The sequence below is a fragment of the Notolepis coatsorum genome, assembly GCF_963971535.1.
Source record: "Notolepis coatsorum genome assembly, chromosome: 18".
Classification (NCBI taxonomy): Eukaryota; Metazoa; Chordata; class Actinopteri; order Aulopiformes; family Paralepididae; genus Notolepis; species Notolepis coatsorum.
In genome coordinates, this window is record NC_140182.1 from 10,015,915 (window position 1) to 10,031,732 (window position 15,818).

The 15,818-nt window shown below is 42.2% G+C and overlaps 1 protein-coding gene across 7 annotated transcripts in view; it reads right to left on the bottom strand.

Annotated features, from left to right (window-relative positions):
- nap1l4a (nucleosome assembly protein 1-like 4a) overlaps positions 1-15,818 on the bottom strand; it is a 43,509-nt gene that overhangs the window by 17,346 nt on the left and 10,345 nt on the right. For all 7 annotated transcript variants that reach the window (XR_014620753.1, XR_014620754.1, XR_014620755.1 and 4 more), the window contains exons 5-9: positions 13,871-13,957; positions 12,114-12,248; positions 10,832-10,903; positions 9,034-9,173; positions 7,176-7,321 (exon numbers count right to left, since the gene is read on the bottom strand). Coding sequence is in view for 3 of the 7 variants with exons in the window: in XM_084335564.1 (XP_084191690.1) it covers positions 7,176-7,321; positions 9,034-9,173; positions 10,832-10,903; positions 12,114-12,248; positions 13,871-13,957 (580 nt within the window). In the remaining 4 variants the exon portion in view is untranslated. The remainder of the gene's footprint in view (positions 1-7,175; positions 7,322-9,033; positions 9,174-10,831; positions 10,904-12,113; positions 12,249-13,870; positions 13,958-15,818) is intronic.

Below are 15,818 nucleotides of genomic sequence, written 5' to 3' on the forward strand. Positions count from 1 at the left end.
TACATGGTGTACCGTTCTGTGGCTATTCATTCACAATCTATAGCTCAACGTGAAAATATTCACAATTAATCATAAAAGAAAATCACCAAATTTTATTTCAACCAAAAATGCTTAAAACAATAATGTTAGTGATAGAAGAAGGGAACTCAATCTGTGCATAAATGGAACGCTTTTCAATATTCATGAGGCAGAATTGTTACAATAGCCAATAATCCATTTTCCAAATGATAAATCCCTATACGGGTGGACCTCGCGGGCGGGTCCAAAGCTACGTCAGACTACACCCTCCCTATACTTCCACTAAAGCAGACCCCCCCCCGCCCCACACCGACGCGGCTGAATCACCAACTGACTCTTTTAAGCGCCACCCCAGGGCGACACACCTGAACGAATCTCGACAATGGAGCTATTTATATCAACCAATCACATCATGTCTCTGGGATGTGAGAAATCAGGGCATTCTACCAATGTCTGACAAATGGGCCGAAAGACTCGACATCTGCTCAGCCAATGAGAGATGGGGAAGCTGTGGGAACTATGCCTGGGCATGTTTGGACAGGAAGACTGACTATACAGGAAGGCTGATTCAATGGTCCATTAGAGGTGGACTATATATGACTGATCCTTTGACTCAATTAGTCACAGGGGATGTTGCCCCCGCAAACTTACTATGACTATTATTCACCACTTTGTTTATAGAGCAAACAGTTACAAGTAAAAATTAAATATATGAGTTCTTACTTATAGGCTACAGTTCTATTCAGGGGTCATGTGGTAGGGTATGTAGCATCCATTCATCTACAGGTTGGGTTGTGGTGTCATTAGGGACCATGTAGTAGGATAATGTAGCATCCATCTATCTACATGTTGGGTTGTGGTGTCATATTAGGGGCCATGTGGTAGGGTACGTAGCATCCATCTATCTACAGCAGGGGTCAGCAACCTTTTTGACATGGAGTGCCTGTTTGAAATATAGTTGTAACTAGTGTGCCTCAACAATATTCCATGCATCGTATTTTTTTTTCTCATAATCAGGTATTTTTTATGATAATTTTTACATTATTACATCATTATTGTTATTGTTATTATTAACAATATTATTATGATGGTTGTATCAACCCTAAATCTGAGTTGGGGGGGGGGGGGGGGGGAATGCAATGCAGACAAACAGCTGCATACAGTGCGACCATTTCACTCACATTTGCCCATTCATTTTTGGACACATCACACACCATCGGTGTGTGTACTGTACGTGTGCTGTCATAGCTCCACCTACAGGCCTAATGGAGAACACCAGGAGAACACCAGGATGTGAATGGAGGGTGAATGTAAGGTATATCGTGTAAATACGTTTTGATTGATCGCAAGACTACACTGTAAAAAAAAATTATTAGTTACCAGAACTTAAAAATATTGAGTTCAGTTACTGTGCATTAAGGTTTTCAGTTTTCAATCCATAATAAGTTAACAGAAAAATAAGTACACAACCACATTATTTCAACCTAATAAAACTATGTTTATTGTCATTGTTTTAAGAACACAAGTTGACTTGGTAATACTCACATTTTGAGTAAAAAAATTGCTTTTAACATGTGCAATGTTCAATGAAATAGAAAAATAAATAATACAATTAGTTGATTAATCCCACTGGTCACAATGGTGACCCGTAATAATGTTTTTGTTATAAGGCTCTGCAAATGTTACTGAATGATGTCGCAATGTATTTCCAGCTAAATTGAAATAATAAACAAATAAAGGGTCTCAATTAAATATGTGGAAGTAAAAAGAACCTGTGGGAGGATTTCAACAAGATAAATGCGACAACAGTGCAAAATAGTTCACTATAATATTTCAAAGCAAAAAAAAAATATTAAATAAAAAATAAATTAAATAATTTTTTTTTTTTTGCTGCCCCCTGTGCCTATGCAGGCACGCGTGCCTAGGGTTGCCTACCCCTGATCTACAGGTTGGGTTGTGGTGTCATTAGGGACCATGTAGTAGGATAATGTAGCATCTATCTATCTACATGTTGGGTTGTGGGCGCCAGGTGGTAGGGTATGTAGCATCCATCTATCTACAGGTTGGGTTGTGGGCGCCAGGTGGTAGGGTATGTAGCATCCATCTATGTACAGGTTGGGTTGTGGGCGCCAGGTGGTAGGGTATGTAGCATCCATCTATGTACAGGTTGGGTTGTGGGCGCCAGGTGGTAGGGTATGTAGCATCCATCTATGTACAGGTTGGGTTGTGGGCGCCAGGTGGTAGGGTATGTAGCATCCATCTATGTACAGGTTGGGTTGTGGGCGCCAGGTGGTAGGGTATGTAGCATCCATCTATCTACAGATTGGGTTGTGGGCGCCAGGTGGTAGGGTATGTAGCATCCATCTATCTACAGGTTGGGTTGTGGGGGCCATGTGGTAGGGTATGTAGCATCCATCTATCTACATGTTGGGTTGTGGGGGCCAGGTGGTAGGGTATGTAGCATCCATCTATCTACAGATTGGGTTGTGGGCGCCAGGTGGTAGGGTATGTAGCATCCATCTATCTACATGTTGGGTCGTGGTGCCATTAGGGACCATGTAGTAGGGTATGTAGCATCGACAGTCAATACCTGGAGCCCACATTTGAACCATTTCCTCCTGCACCCACACCCCTTACCCTAAAAACAGGTTGTGTTTGATTATTAACTGGATGAAAGCATTCAAGTGACGTGCGAGATGCCCGACTTCCAGGCTCGACATGACCTGGATCAATCAGTAATTTGGGTAATCCATTCTCAGTCAAAACAAAGGGTGAGAGGAACTCCTGGATCTCAGAAATTAACCTAACCTCTCCAGTAATGTGTGGGTTATTAAAAACAAGAAACAAAGCGGGGCTCTCAACTCACTTGATGCTCCAAGGTGTTTTAATTGACAAAATAACAGCAGTACTACTGACGTTACTGCTGTTATTTTGTCAATTAAAAACACCTCGGAGCATCAAGTGAGTTGCTGAGCCCCGTTTTGTTTTATGCATTACTGTTTTTACAGTTTGGCTCAGCACCAAGGAACGGAGGATGTGTGTTATTTCTTTTTTCTGTTTATTATAAACAAGACACACATTTACAACCTCCTAAGTTGTTTTGGAAAAAGAATACAACCTGAGGGGGGAATTCTGTTTAAAGGTCCACTGGTAGTGAGGTCGAGGGTTAAGGTAAGGGTTGTGTTCATGATAAGATACTTTGTAGCCACTGCAGACCAAGGTAAAAGTTGTGTTCATGAGATACTTTGTAGCCACTGCAGACCAAGATAAAAGTTGTGTTCATGATACTTTGTAGCCACTGCACATTCCTCCCACAGAGAGACTGGCCGCACCCAGGCATCCCAAGGAGTATGTCGCCACCTGCTGGTCACTCACTACTACTGTTATCAATATTATCATTAATACTTTGCACTTTGTTCCATTATTATTACTACCTATCCTACCTGTACCCCCCACCCCCCATGTTGCTATGACACTTGAATTGCCCCAAGGGGATTAATAAAGGAACACTAATCTCTTAAATATTCCATCTCACGGTATTGTTATTCTGATTTGATTTGATTAGACATTAAAAAAAAAAAAAACAAGATTCCAGAAAAACGTCAAGGATGCTACACAAAAAAGTCAAGACTTATTTCCATTGTGGTCCTTGGTCTCAGACAGACAAGCAATACAAAACATGACCACAAATAACTATTTGACAAACTACATAGACATGAACATTTTAAATGCAGTACAAACGTAGCCACAGACAACAATGTACAAGACAACATTTTCATGCATTTTAAAATCTAGTTTTTGATATTGTCAAGGAGCCATGATTTGACTTTTTTCTTAAAATTGAGTCGGCTACTGATGCATTTTAGCTGTGAAGGTAGCAAATTACAATTTGTGGCTCCCCAGAATTTAAAAGAACATTTGCCCATATTTGTTTTGAACCTTGGAATACACAGGTCAGCAATGTTGGCTCAGGTGTTAAGGGTATGCATGTCCCTGTTCCACTGAAAATAATTTGTGAGATAAGAGGGGGCCCTATTATTATAAATGTTGTGAACTATGTTGAGCTGAAGTTGAACGGACCTGGCTTCCAGAGGGAGTCAGCCCAGCAACTGGAAGTGTTGTTTGCCCACATGTGCTCTGGAGGCTATAGTCCTAGAGTTAATCAGATGAGTTTGTTGTGGGAAACCTGTAACTTATCTTTTAAAACGTTGGTCAGACCTCCGTACCAAGAACAGATAGCATAGTCAAAGCAACAAGAAACAAGTGAACAAGTCTAATTAGTGTAAATAGTCAACCACATCGTGCACAACTGTACAGTCCTGGCCCATTTTATTTTATTATTCTATTGTACTTCTATTTTAATTACTTTATATTCCATTTTATCTTGTTCTACCTTTTATTTTATTCTACCGTAATAGTCTGTCCGCTAATGTTGCACCAAACCAAATTCCTTGTATGTGTAAACTACTTTGCAATAAAGACCGTTCTGATTCTGAGTGAGTGAGTTGAGTTGAGTGAGTGAGTTGAGTGAGTTGAGTGAGTGAGTGAGTGAGTGAGTGAGTGAGTGAGTGAGTGAGTGAGTGAGTGAGTGAGTGAGTGAGTGAGTGAGTGAGTGAGTGAGTGAGTGAGTGAGTGAGTGAGTGCCATAAGTTGTAACACACCTTGAATAAAAGTAGGAACGCATGATATATCAGTGTGATTTCTTCATACATCTGTATTGGTCCGATGAGCAGATATACATCAGCAAACATGTATCAGCTGGTGATGCACCGATATGAAAATTGGCCGCCGATACCGATACCGATTGTTCAACTAACACTATCGGCCGATACCGATACCGATATTTGTATATTTGTATATAAGTATTTGTAAAAAAAAAAAAAAAAAAAAAAAAAAAAAAATTTTAATTTTTAATTTTTTTTAATGAAACTACTGTATATTTGTATGTGTATGTTTGTATTTGTAGGCCTCTTTACTTACTTAAAAAAAGGAAACATCAAGAAATATGTTTATGGTATCACTATCTCTCTCCCAGTATCGTCTTGCGGCCTGCAGAGGGATACTATTTTCTCAACCAGAGCTTTCAACCAATGCAATGGAACCATTCTTGCGGCCTGCAGCAGGATACTATTCTCTCAACCAGAGCTTTCAACCAATGCAATGGAACCATTTTGATTGACAGTCGATTCGGCCAATTACGCCACACCGGTGACCGCTAGCACCCACCTCCTGCTGTCCTTACCACCAATCGGCAAGCGTTTATAAATTTTTCTACTTCCGGGCATGTTCTGTTTGCGAGAGCAGAACACACTTAACGTAGCTACCGGCGCTCCACGCATGACCAAATGAGACATAATGATTTTACTGCAACAAATGTTATAATAAAACAAAGCCTTTCTATACATTTGTCTGGTTGAAAACTTTATTAACAGATTGCAGAATGTGTAGTTGGGTACGGAATGAGCAACGGAATGGAACCGAGCTATGAACGTACTAACGGAGTAATGCCTTGTTTACTGCTATCTTCGGGTAAATAATATGCTTGTTATTGAACGTGTAACACTTCATTTTAACAGCAGATACTTTCTTAAATGCCATCTTCCCGAGAGAGGGTGTTGACGGGGAGTTGTTATTAATAGCATTGAACAGCTAACCGAAAGCTAGCGTTAACTATTGTTAAAGGTTTAGCCATAACGTTACCTTGGCTAAAGTTGCGGCTATTCATAATGCAGCAATAATGACTGCAGACCTGCAAGCAAAGTACAGCAAGTTGACAAAGGAGTATTCCAACGCAAATCACATTTTCACCAGTAACGTTAGTCTTGCATCTAATAGCTAATAACGTAGCTACGTTAGCTGCTCGGCCCGCCGACCGGCGCTCCACGCATGACCAAATGAGACATAATGATTTTACTGCAACAAATGTTATAATAAAACAAAGCCTTTCTATACATTTGTCTGGTTGAAAACTTTATTAACAGATTGCAGAATGTGTAGTTGGGTACGGAATGAGCAACGGAATGGAACCGAGCTAATGAACGGACTCGGAGTAATGCCTTGCTGCTATGGGTAATAATAATATGCTGATGTTATTGTCCGTGTAACACTAACTATATAACGCTAATGCCACAAAACGAATGCCTTGTTAATCATAAATAGTTACTTTGATGCAGTAGATTGTGTGTGTGTGGGGGGGACGGCGGGCGTTGTGCAGGTAGATCGCGGGAGTGAACTTTTTTTTTTTGCCTTTTGACGCTACACAAATTGATGGGTATTTATCGGCGACTGCTATCGGCACATTTGAGCTTATCGGCCGATAGGCCGATAGCAGTCAACAAGGATCGGCCGATACCGATACCCGACCGATATATCGGTGCACCCCTAGGTGATAGGAATTCTTTTTACTGATTTTACTGTGAGCTGATGATTATTTCTCCGTCGAGTTGCTCAGTGTATAGGTAGGGATGGGGACCGAATCCGGTACTTTTAAGGGTATCGACCGAATCACGTGAGATCCACCGGTGCCAAATTTCGGTAATGCAAAAACGTATTATTACATTTTGTTTAAGTCCGATGACGTCAACGTTTCGTTTACCGCGAAATGAAACCTATGAAGTGTGCCGCACGTTCACGCCAACGTTCACGCGCACAATACACGCTTACCTAGGATTTGACTTGATTCAACAACAAAGCAGTCGGGGCGATGGCAAGCCGAAAACGGTCGCAAGTGTGGTTACACTTTACAAAGCTAGATGCAGACAACGACACTGAGGCATCGACATATTCAGGTATATTTATTTAAATATATAGATGTGCACCTTTTAGTTCAGCACGATAGTTCATTGCTGCTAGAGTGGTTTGTTTAATAGTTTTATACTTGTTTTGTAAAACATAATTTTTTATTTAAAGATATGTGTTATATATATTAACAAATTGTTCAAACATCAAATTATTTATTAAGGACACTTTCTTTTTTATTTAATTGTTTTTTTTTTTACAACCGAGGTAGGTAGATTACATTTTTAGAGACTAAAGTACAGAAAAAAAAAGGTACCGTTGGGTACCGGTATCGGTTCAAATGTGAACGGTACCCAACCTATGTATATGTGTGTATGTGTATTGGTGTGTATATGTATGCGTGTGTGTGTGAGCCTCACCTTTGACGGGGTTGAAGAAGTTGAAGAAGGAGTCGTTGGGGACCTGCTTGGTGACGGTTCTCACCGTGCCGCGACCTTTATGCTTCTGCTTCTTCTTGATGGTCTTCACCGTCACGTCTTTCCCCTTGTGCCAGTCTATCTGACACCTGAGAGAGAGACCAGACCAGAGGAGAGACCACTACATTAAAGTCTATCTGACACCTGAGAGACCAGACGAGAGGAGAGACCACTACATTACGGTCTATCTGACACCTGAGAGACCAGACGAGAGGAGAGACCACTACATTAGTCTATCTGACACCTGAGAGAGACCAGACGAGAGGAGAGACCACTACATTAGTCTATCTGACACCTGAGAGAGGAGACCAGACCAGAGGAGAGACCACTACATTACAGTCGGACACCTGAGAGAGACCAGACCAGAGGAGAGACCACTACATTACAGTCTATCTGACACCTGAGAGAGACCAGACCAGAGGAGAGACCACTACATTACAGTCTATCTGACACCTGAGAGAGAGACCAGACAAGAGGAGAGACCACTACATTACAGTCTATCTGACACCTGAGAGAGACTAGATGAGAGGAGACCACTACATTACAGTCTATCTGACACCTGAGAGACCAGGAGAGACCACTACATTACAGTCTATCTGTCACCTGAGAGAGACCAGAGGAGAGACCACTACATTACAGTCTATCTGACACCTGAGAGAGACCAGACGAGAGGAGAGACCACTACATTACAGTCTATACTGGTATAAAGACACTATGGGGTGTAACGGTACACAAAGACCACGGTACGGTAGGTACCTCGGTTTTGAAGTCACTGTTCGGTACGGGGTTTCGGTACAGTGGGGGAAAGTTTGGCTTTCCATGTTCCACTCAGGGGTGATGTAGTGTGCAGTAACTAATTGTACTTGTAGGGCTGTCAACAAATATTCTATATTGAAATTAATAATAGACTTTAAAAAAATAAAATAAAAATAATAATAATTATATTACCAGTAGATTGTGAGAAAAACCGCCCCCGGTGGGCGGTCGTTAGTGGTTAACATAGAATAGAATAGAAAACTTTATTGCCATTTCAACCATGGTTGATTGGGATTTGTCTTGGTGCCACATACAGTACAGACATTATAAAAACATACAATAAAAAACACAAGAATACATGCAATACAATACCCACAATAAAAGTTTTACACAAACAATTCAAAAGAAAAAATTCAACAGTACCTAAAATAAATTGCTCAAGTGTTCCAGTTTAAAGTGCATATTGCCTTAAAGTGCATGTCGGCTGGTGCTAGCCCTTGTTGTGCAAAGTGCCTGAACATTTGTACTTGAGTTCAGGTGACGGACAGCCTCGGGATATGTACGGTTTTTAAAACGGGATGTCCTGCACCTGAGACTTTGGAGTCTTCTGCCAGAGGGAAGGGGGTTAAAGAGGTTGTAAGCAGGGTGAGAAGGGTCCCTGATCACCTTCTCCCCTTTCCGCCTGATTTGTGTGGCATAAATGGAGGCCACAGAGGGGAGCTCACAGCCGATGCCATTGTATTCGTTCAGTACGATACGGTACGGTACACACTGAAACGATACGGATACATGTACCTTTACACCCCACGGTCATACTGGCCAGCAGTGCGAGTAGATATGGGATATGTACAGATATAGTATACAGATATGTAACAAACGTTATATGCCGGTATGTACAGACCTATATATATATATATAAGTAAGAATAAATATATATATAGCATTATTGTACATGCTATCATGCAGAGTTGTATGGAGGTGTATAAGTAGGTATATAGCAGGTATGTATATATGAGAGAGACAGACAGAGAGAGAGAGAGCTCACCCTTCACAGTCGATGATCTCTGGCCCCTCAAAGGAGAAGGGGTCTGCAGTGTCTGGCTCTGACTTCATCTTGTAGACTTTAGTGAGGACGGTGTTGTTGAAGAAGCCATTGGACTCGAAGTGGAACTCTAGTGTGAAACTCTGAGGGGGAGGAACAAGAAAACATGCCACTCAACACACAGCGTTGCTAAAGACTATCGTTACATTTGTAAACGTAAAGAATCTAGACTTGTTTTCGTTGACTAATCTGCGAGTCAACATTCAGAAAATACGAATGCATTATTCCAGTACCTCAGACGAAGAACCATACAAGTCTGTTTGACATTTTCAGAGGAACAATGTTCAAAGTTTATTATCTAAAGATGGTAAGTTAGAGTGGTGTGTTCATTCATAGTTAAAGACAGTAGAGGTTGACTCTATGACCAATGTGTTAAAGATGGTAGAAGAAAAGCACTCAACCTCCCCTCCCTACTTCCCATAAATGACATGTTGGTGCTCTAGTGCGACATCAAGTGGCTGAATGTTATCTATAGCACCTTTTAAAAATATATACATAAATAAAGCAATTTATATACATTCTCCCCGCAGTCACTGACTCCATTAGACATGTCAGAATGGTTGTTTATTTGTAGTTCCTTTGCAATATTGCTTATGCAGACCAAATCTGACTAATAACTACACAAGACCCGTTGTGTCTATATCAGGAGTCTCAAACTCAATTTACCTGGGGGCCACTGGAGGTAGAGTCTGGGTGAGGCTGGGCCGCATTAAATATTCCACAAAAAAAGGGTTTCAAGTATTCAAAAAAAAAAGTACAACTGATCCAATCTTCTCACAAACACCAGCAACTGAGCATTCTCAGTGGTGTCAGTGGACTCATCCACAGCTATGGAAATGCACTGTGCATTTTTTTTTTATTCTATCACAAAGCTGTTTAATCAAATCATCAGCCAGTATTTAAGTTATTCTGGTTGCTGTGCTATCTGAGGAGGATTTGCTTTTGTTTGCCTTCAAACATGGTCTCCATCACTTCAGTCATACATTATTTTATTATGTATGCATCAGAGAATGCAGGGCTCTACGCTAAACTTTTCCCCAAGGAGCACATGTGCACCTAAATGAAAAAATTTAGGAGCACACAAAGAAATTTAGGAGCACCCAAAAATATTTAGGAGCACAGTGAAAATATTTCAAGTTTATTTTTTCCCCCAAAAATAAATGTATATTTGTACTGCATATATTTGTTTGCAAAATATCATCCAGCGGGCCGCAATTGGCCGGCGAGTTTGAGACCCCTGGTCTATATGGTCTGAAACCTCTGTACCTCCTTATACTAGATCATTATTGGAATGGAATGTTGGAACCTATGGAACCCGTTCTAGTGACTGGCTGGTCCTTGAGGTCACTTGAGTTTTCTCTGAACAGGGTAAATCTGCATTTTGCTATGATGCCCCTCTAGCTCATGGCATGAACTCCAACAGTCCTTAAAGCTTGAGATTCTCCCCTCTGTTGCGGAGTTTAAAACCTTGATCTACAACCTTTGTCAATCAAGTTGTACATGTTTTAATTTATCGTTATCCTTACTTGACTAATTGTTATGATTGTATATGCCGTGTGATTTTATATGCCTTTTTTGTTCTTATTCCTGTATGAACACTCAACCTAACTGTAAATGAGGGAAACCTCAAGTTGCCTGTCGAGTTTAAATAAAGCTTTCAAATGAAAAATTAAATAGCTCTAGTTGATTCATCTGGCCCGATTGGTCTGTATACACACAAGCCATCCATGCTGCCACTGACCATTGGCTGTCCGGGCTCGGAGAACTTCACTTGGATGTCCTTCAGGTGCTTCAGGATCGCCTCGTCGTGTTCCTGTGGAGGAGGTGTGTCATGAGAGCAGAACATTCCTGTTCAACACGCGACGAGTCAGGCGGTGGTGAAGAGGTGACGGGCTGAGACCTCTCTCTAACCACACCCTCTTTTCTTGATCGGCCCGTCACAACCCTCGCTTCCCTCTGCAACAGTTGTGATCGGAGGTTCAAGAGAAGAGGGCGCCATCTCTGCCTAAGTGCCCTTGAGCAAAGGCAATGAACCCCAGAACTGCTCCAGGGGACGCTGCAGTGCAGGCGACCCTGTGCTCCAACCTCTGATGAAATGGATTTGTGGGAATGTGTGTAACTAGGAGGGACCTAGGAGGGACATGTGTGTGTAACTAGGAGGGATATGAGGACTGTGTGTAACTAGGAGGGATATGAGGACTGTGTGTAACTAGGAGGGATATGAGGACTGTGTGTAACTAGGAGGGATATGAGGACTGTGTGTAACTAGGAGGGATATGAGGACTGTGTGTAACTAGGAGGGATATGAGGACTGTGTGTAACTAGGAGGGATATGAGGACTGTGTGTAACTAGGAGGGATATGAGGACTGTGTGTAACTAGGAGGGATATGAGGACTGTGTGTAACTAGGAGGGATATGAGGACTGTGTGTAACTAGGAGGTATATGAGGACTGTGTGTAACTAGGAGGGATATGAGGACTGTGTGTAACTAGGAGGGACATGAGGACTGTGTGTGTGTAACTAGGAGGGATATGAGGACTGTGTGTGTGTAACTAGGAGGGATATGAGGACTGTGTGTGTGTAACTAGGAGGGATATGAGGACTGTGTGTAACTAGGAGGGATATGAGGACTGTGTGTAACTAGGAGGGATATGAGGACTGTGTGTAACTAGGAGGGATATGAGGACTGTGTGTGTGTAACTAGGAGGGATATGAGGACTGTGTGTAACTAGGAGGGATATGAGGACTGTGTGTAACTAGGAGGGATATGAGGACTGTGTGTAACTAGGAGGGATATGAGGACTGTGTGTAACTAGGAGGGATATGAGGACTGTGTGTAACTAGGAGGGACATGAGGACTGTGTGTAACTAGGAGGGATATGAGGACTGTTTGTGTAACTAGGAGGGATATGAGGACTGTGTGTAACTAGGAGGGATATGAGGACTGTGTGTGTAACCAGGAGGGAGACAAATCATTGTGTAAATTGACAATAAAGTAATCTCCTTCTTTTTCACAACGTACCTGTAACAAGTCACTGAGCATGTCCACACTCTTGAAGATGGTCAGCCAGAAATCGGGGATGCCTTTGGGATCTTCCTCTGGGGGGGCGTCCTCCTTCTTCTTCTCCTCCACTGCAGCCTTCTTCTTTAGCTCCTCCTACAGGCGGGTTGGTGTATAACAGGACAGTCACTTCCCTGGACAGTGGTCACCAGGGCAGGAGGCGCTACAGGCCGGTGACCAGCTTGTTCACTCTCACCAGCCGCCACGGTCTTACTAGCCATCGATAAACCCTCTGAAAATGGTGGTCTGCTTATACTTAGTTGTAGTTTTTATTCTGTAAATTATTTCTTTTTTATTCCTTTATGCAGTAGTGGCGCAAACGGAGACTAAGAATTCCATCGTACTTGTTGCATATTATGGCAAATAAATCTGTATCCAGTTAGCTTCTGTGCTCCCGACACGTGGAACATCACACGACAAACTCTGAGGCTCAATACTTGTCTCCTTTGATTGCACTTACTGTATATTGTATTGTTTATTGTATATTCTATTTATCATGTATTTATTGTGTTTGTGTGCTCGACATCATGTAAATGAGGTTGCGCTCTCAATGGGCCTCATTCACTGATACTCTTTTCATCAATTCATCAATACTTTTTGTTAACTGTCTGTTAAGAGAAATAAGAAAAGTCAATTGGCCAATGGTAGGCTCCCCCCCCCCCTCTCTCATCTGGGTAAGAGTTTGTTATCTGGGCAAGGGTGCTCTCGACCACTCTTAGAAATTAGGTCTGGCCTGAGAGAAAAGAAAAAATAAGAAAACATTGCTGAATCCCAGGTAAGAACGAAATAAGAAAAAATCGCTTCGTGAATGAGGCCCAATGATTTTTCAAGTTGAAATAAAGATTGAATTGGAAATGGATATACTTGCCAAAAACAACCAAGAATGACCCACATTCGGCAGGTGGGGTTGTGTCAATTCCACCCTGGTAGTTACTTATTGTATAGTATAGTATAGTATAGTATAGTATAGTATAGTATAGTATAGTATAGTATAGTATAGTATAGTATAGTATAGTATTGTTACCAGTCAACAGGAAAAGTAGGTGTGACTTGCATCTATATACAAAATAGCCTTGGACTTATGGGACTGTGCCACTTCAAATTAATGATGTTAGTTGGGAAGGAAGGGGTCGTCTCTCTGATGTTGCGTCTGTATGTCTGTCTCTGCTGTAACATGGTCGTCTCTCTGATGTTGTGTCTGTATGTCTGTCTCTGTGTAACATGGTTGTCTCTGTCAGTCTCTGTGTAACATGGTTGTCTCTCTGATGTCTTGTCTGTGTCTGTCTCTGCTGTAACATGGTTGTCTCTCTGATGTTGTGTCTGTATGTCTGTCTCTGTGTAACATGGTTGTCTCTGTCAGTCTCTGTGTAACATGGTTGTCTCTCTGATGTCTTGTCTGTATGTCTGTCTCTGCTGTAGCATGATTGTCTCTCTGATGCCTTGTCTGTATGTCTGTCTCTGCTGTAACATGGTTGTCTCTCTGATGTCTTGTCTGTATGCCTGTCTCTGCTGTAACATGGTTGTCTTGTGTTTTTCTTTTTTGTAAGGCAGTATTGTGTGTTCTGACACAAAACCAATGTCTGTCAATACAGAACCATCTTATCTACTTTGCCAGAGTGACCTGGCAGATAGGGTGCAGAGAGTGACCTAGCAGACAGGGGGCAGGAGAGAGTTCTGTGAACTCTTGTGCCAGGGGGCTGGGGTTCCAGAGGACTTACAGCGAGGTCCTCCTCTTCCTCCCGGTCGCTCTGCCACTCGCACTCCTCGTCCGTGGGCTCCACCGTGCCCGTCACCACATCTCGTCTCTGCAGGGACACAAGAGAGCACCGTTAAAGAGACCCGAGCCTCCCGGACGAGGAAGGAAATTGGGAATATTAGCGCAGAATATTTCACACATCAGCAGTACAGTGCTTCTATCAAATAAAAGCTGGATTATTTTTAACTACCTCGCAGAACTATCTTTGACAGAGATGTGCACACGCACAGTCGCGCGCACACGCACACACACGCACACACACACACACACATGCACATGCACACGCACTGCAGACAGCTGTGGCTAAGCTCTGCTGAATTCTTGTAACCAGCTCTGGAAATAGCCAGGACTGAATGGAGGAACAATTTGGCTACTCATTAAGGCGGTGTTTAGTCTAGCACCGAGGCTGCGTCCACACTGATCCAGGATCAGGACCAGAGGGTCACATGACAATGCATCGAGTGCAGAGAGGGAGATAAGTGGGTCTGAAATCTTTTGCGGTTTGCAATGCAAATAACCTAAAAGTAAGGCTCGAGTGGAAACGCTTCGAAGCTTCGATCTCTGCCGTGGTAATCAAGACGCCAAAGTCAAGATTTTAATATTTCTTCAGTGTTTAAGGGAAGTCCAGGAAATCCAGATTACCATTTTCTGGGCTTCAAAGTCTCAGAAGTAATTATCATCAAATAATCAATGTTTCAGTGCGGTGGGTAAATTAGTTATGAGGTTGGACAGGCTTTCTTACGGTTTATTAGTGATTCTAATGAGTGAATAGTGATTCTGTCATGGATTACCAGGGCAGGGATCAAAGCTTTGAAGCATTGAATTGTGATTTTGTCATAGATTACGAGGGCAAGGATCAAAACCTTGAAGCATTGAATTGTGATTTTGTCATGGATTACGAGGGCAAGGATCAAAGCCTTGAAGCATTGAATAGTGATTTTGTCATTACCAGGGCAGGGATTGGAGCTTCCTTAAACTCACCATCATAAGGTTGCGAGTGTGTTTAAACTCACCATTATAAGGTTGCGAGTGTGTTTAAACTCACCATTATAAGGTTGTGAGTGTGTTTAAACTCACCATCATAAGGTTGTGAGTGTGTTTAAACTCACCATTATAAGGTTTTAAGTGCGTTTAAACTAACTATATTATAAGGTTTTAATATACTTCCCTATGGATTCATTCCCTACTGTATCTGGCAACAGGTCACACACAGGAGGCTCTAGACCTTATTGTCTGTACTGAAATGAAATAAGCTCAAAGAAACATCCTTATATGGCCTCCTGCTCAACGTGTGACTCAGCCCAGAACTACAGGCTGACAGGAGCCCGGGACGTCATCCAGACGGAGCAGGTCGGTGCAGGGAGGCTCCTCTGTGTCACACAATATAAAACACTGCAACTAGTCATAACGTGTCCGTGTCTAGATGTTTTCGCAATCGGCGACTAGAAACTATAAATGTCATGCATGTTGTGTATGTCCTAAATGTCACTATGAATTGAAAATGGGGGACCCTGATGTAAACAAGACAAACGTCTTTCTCTGGTCTGCATCCCCTTAACAAGTGTGTGTATTGAGCCGTACTGTATTATACCCATTCTGCAATCTGTTAAATAAAGTTTTCATTCATTCAGGTACTTGATTACTGTCTGAACTGTACCTAGGGGTGTGGTAGGGATGCCCCGATCGATCGGCCACCGATCGCTATCGGCCGATAATCAGTATAAATATGCAATCGGTGATAATGCTTTATTTTCGCCGATCGTCAAAACCGATCACACCGGGAGCTGCACACAGTGCTGCGCGTCTGCTCTCGAGTCCAGCCCCTCCCGCACGCATGTAAACACGGGTCTAGTCTAGTCTATTGGAACGGGACCTCCATGAGCTAATGTTAGCTACCGTTACAAAATGAC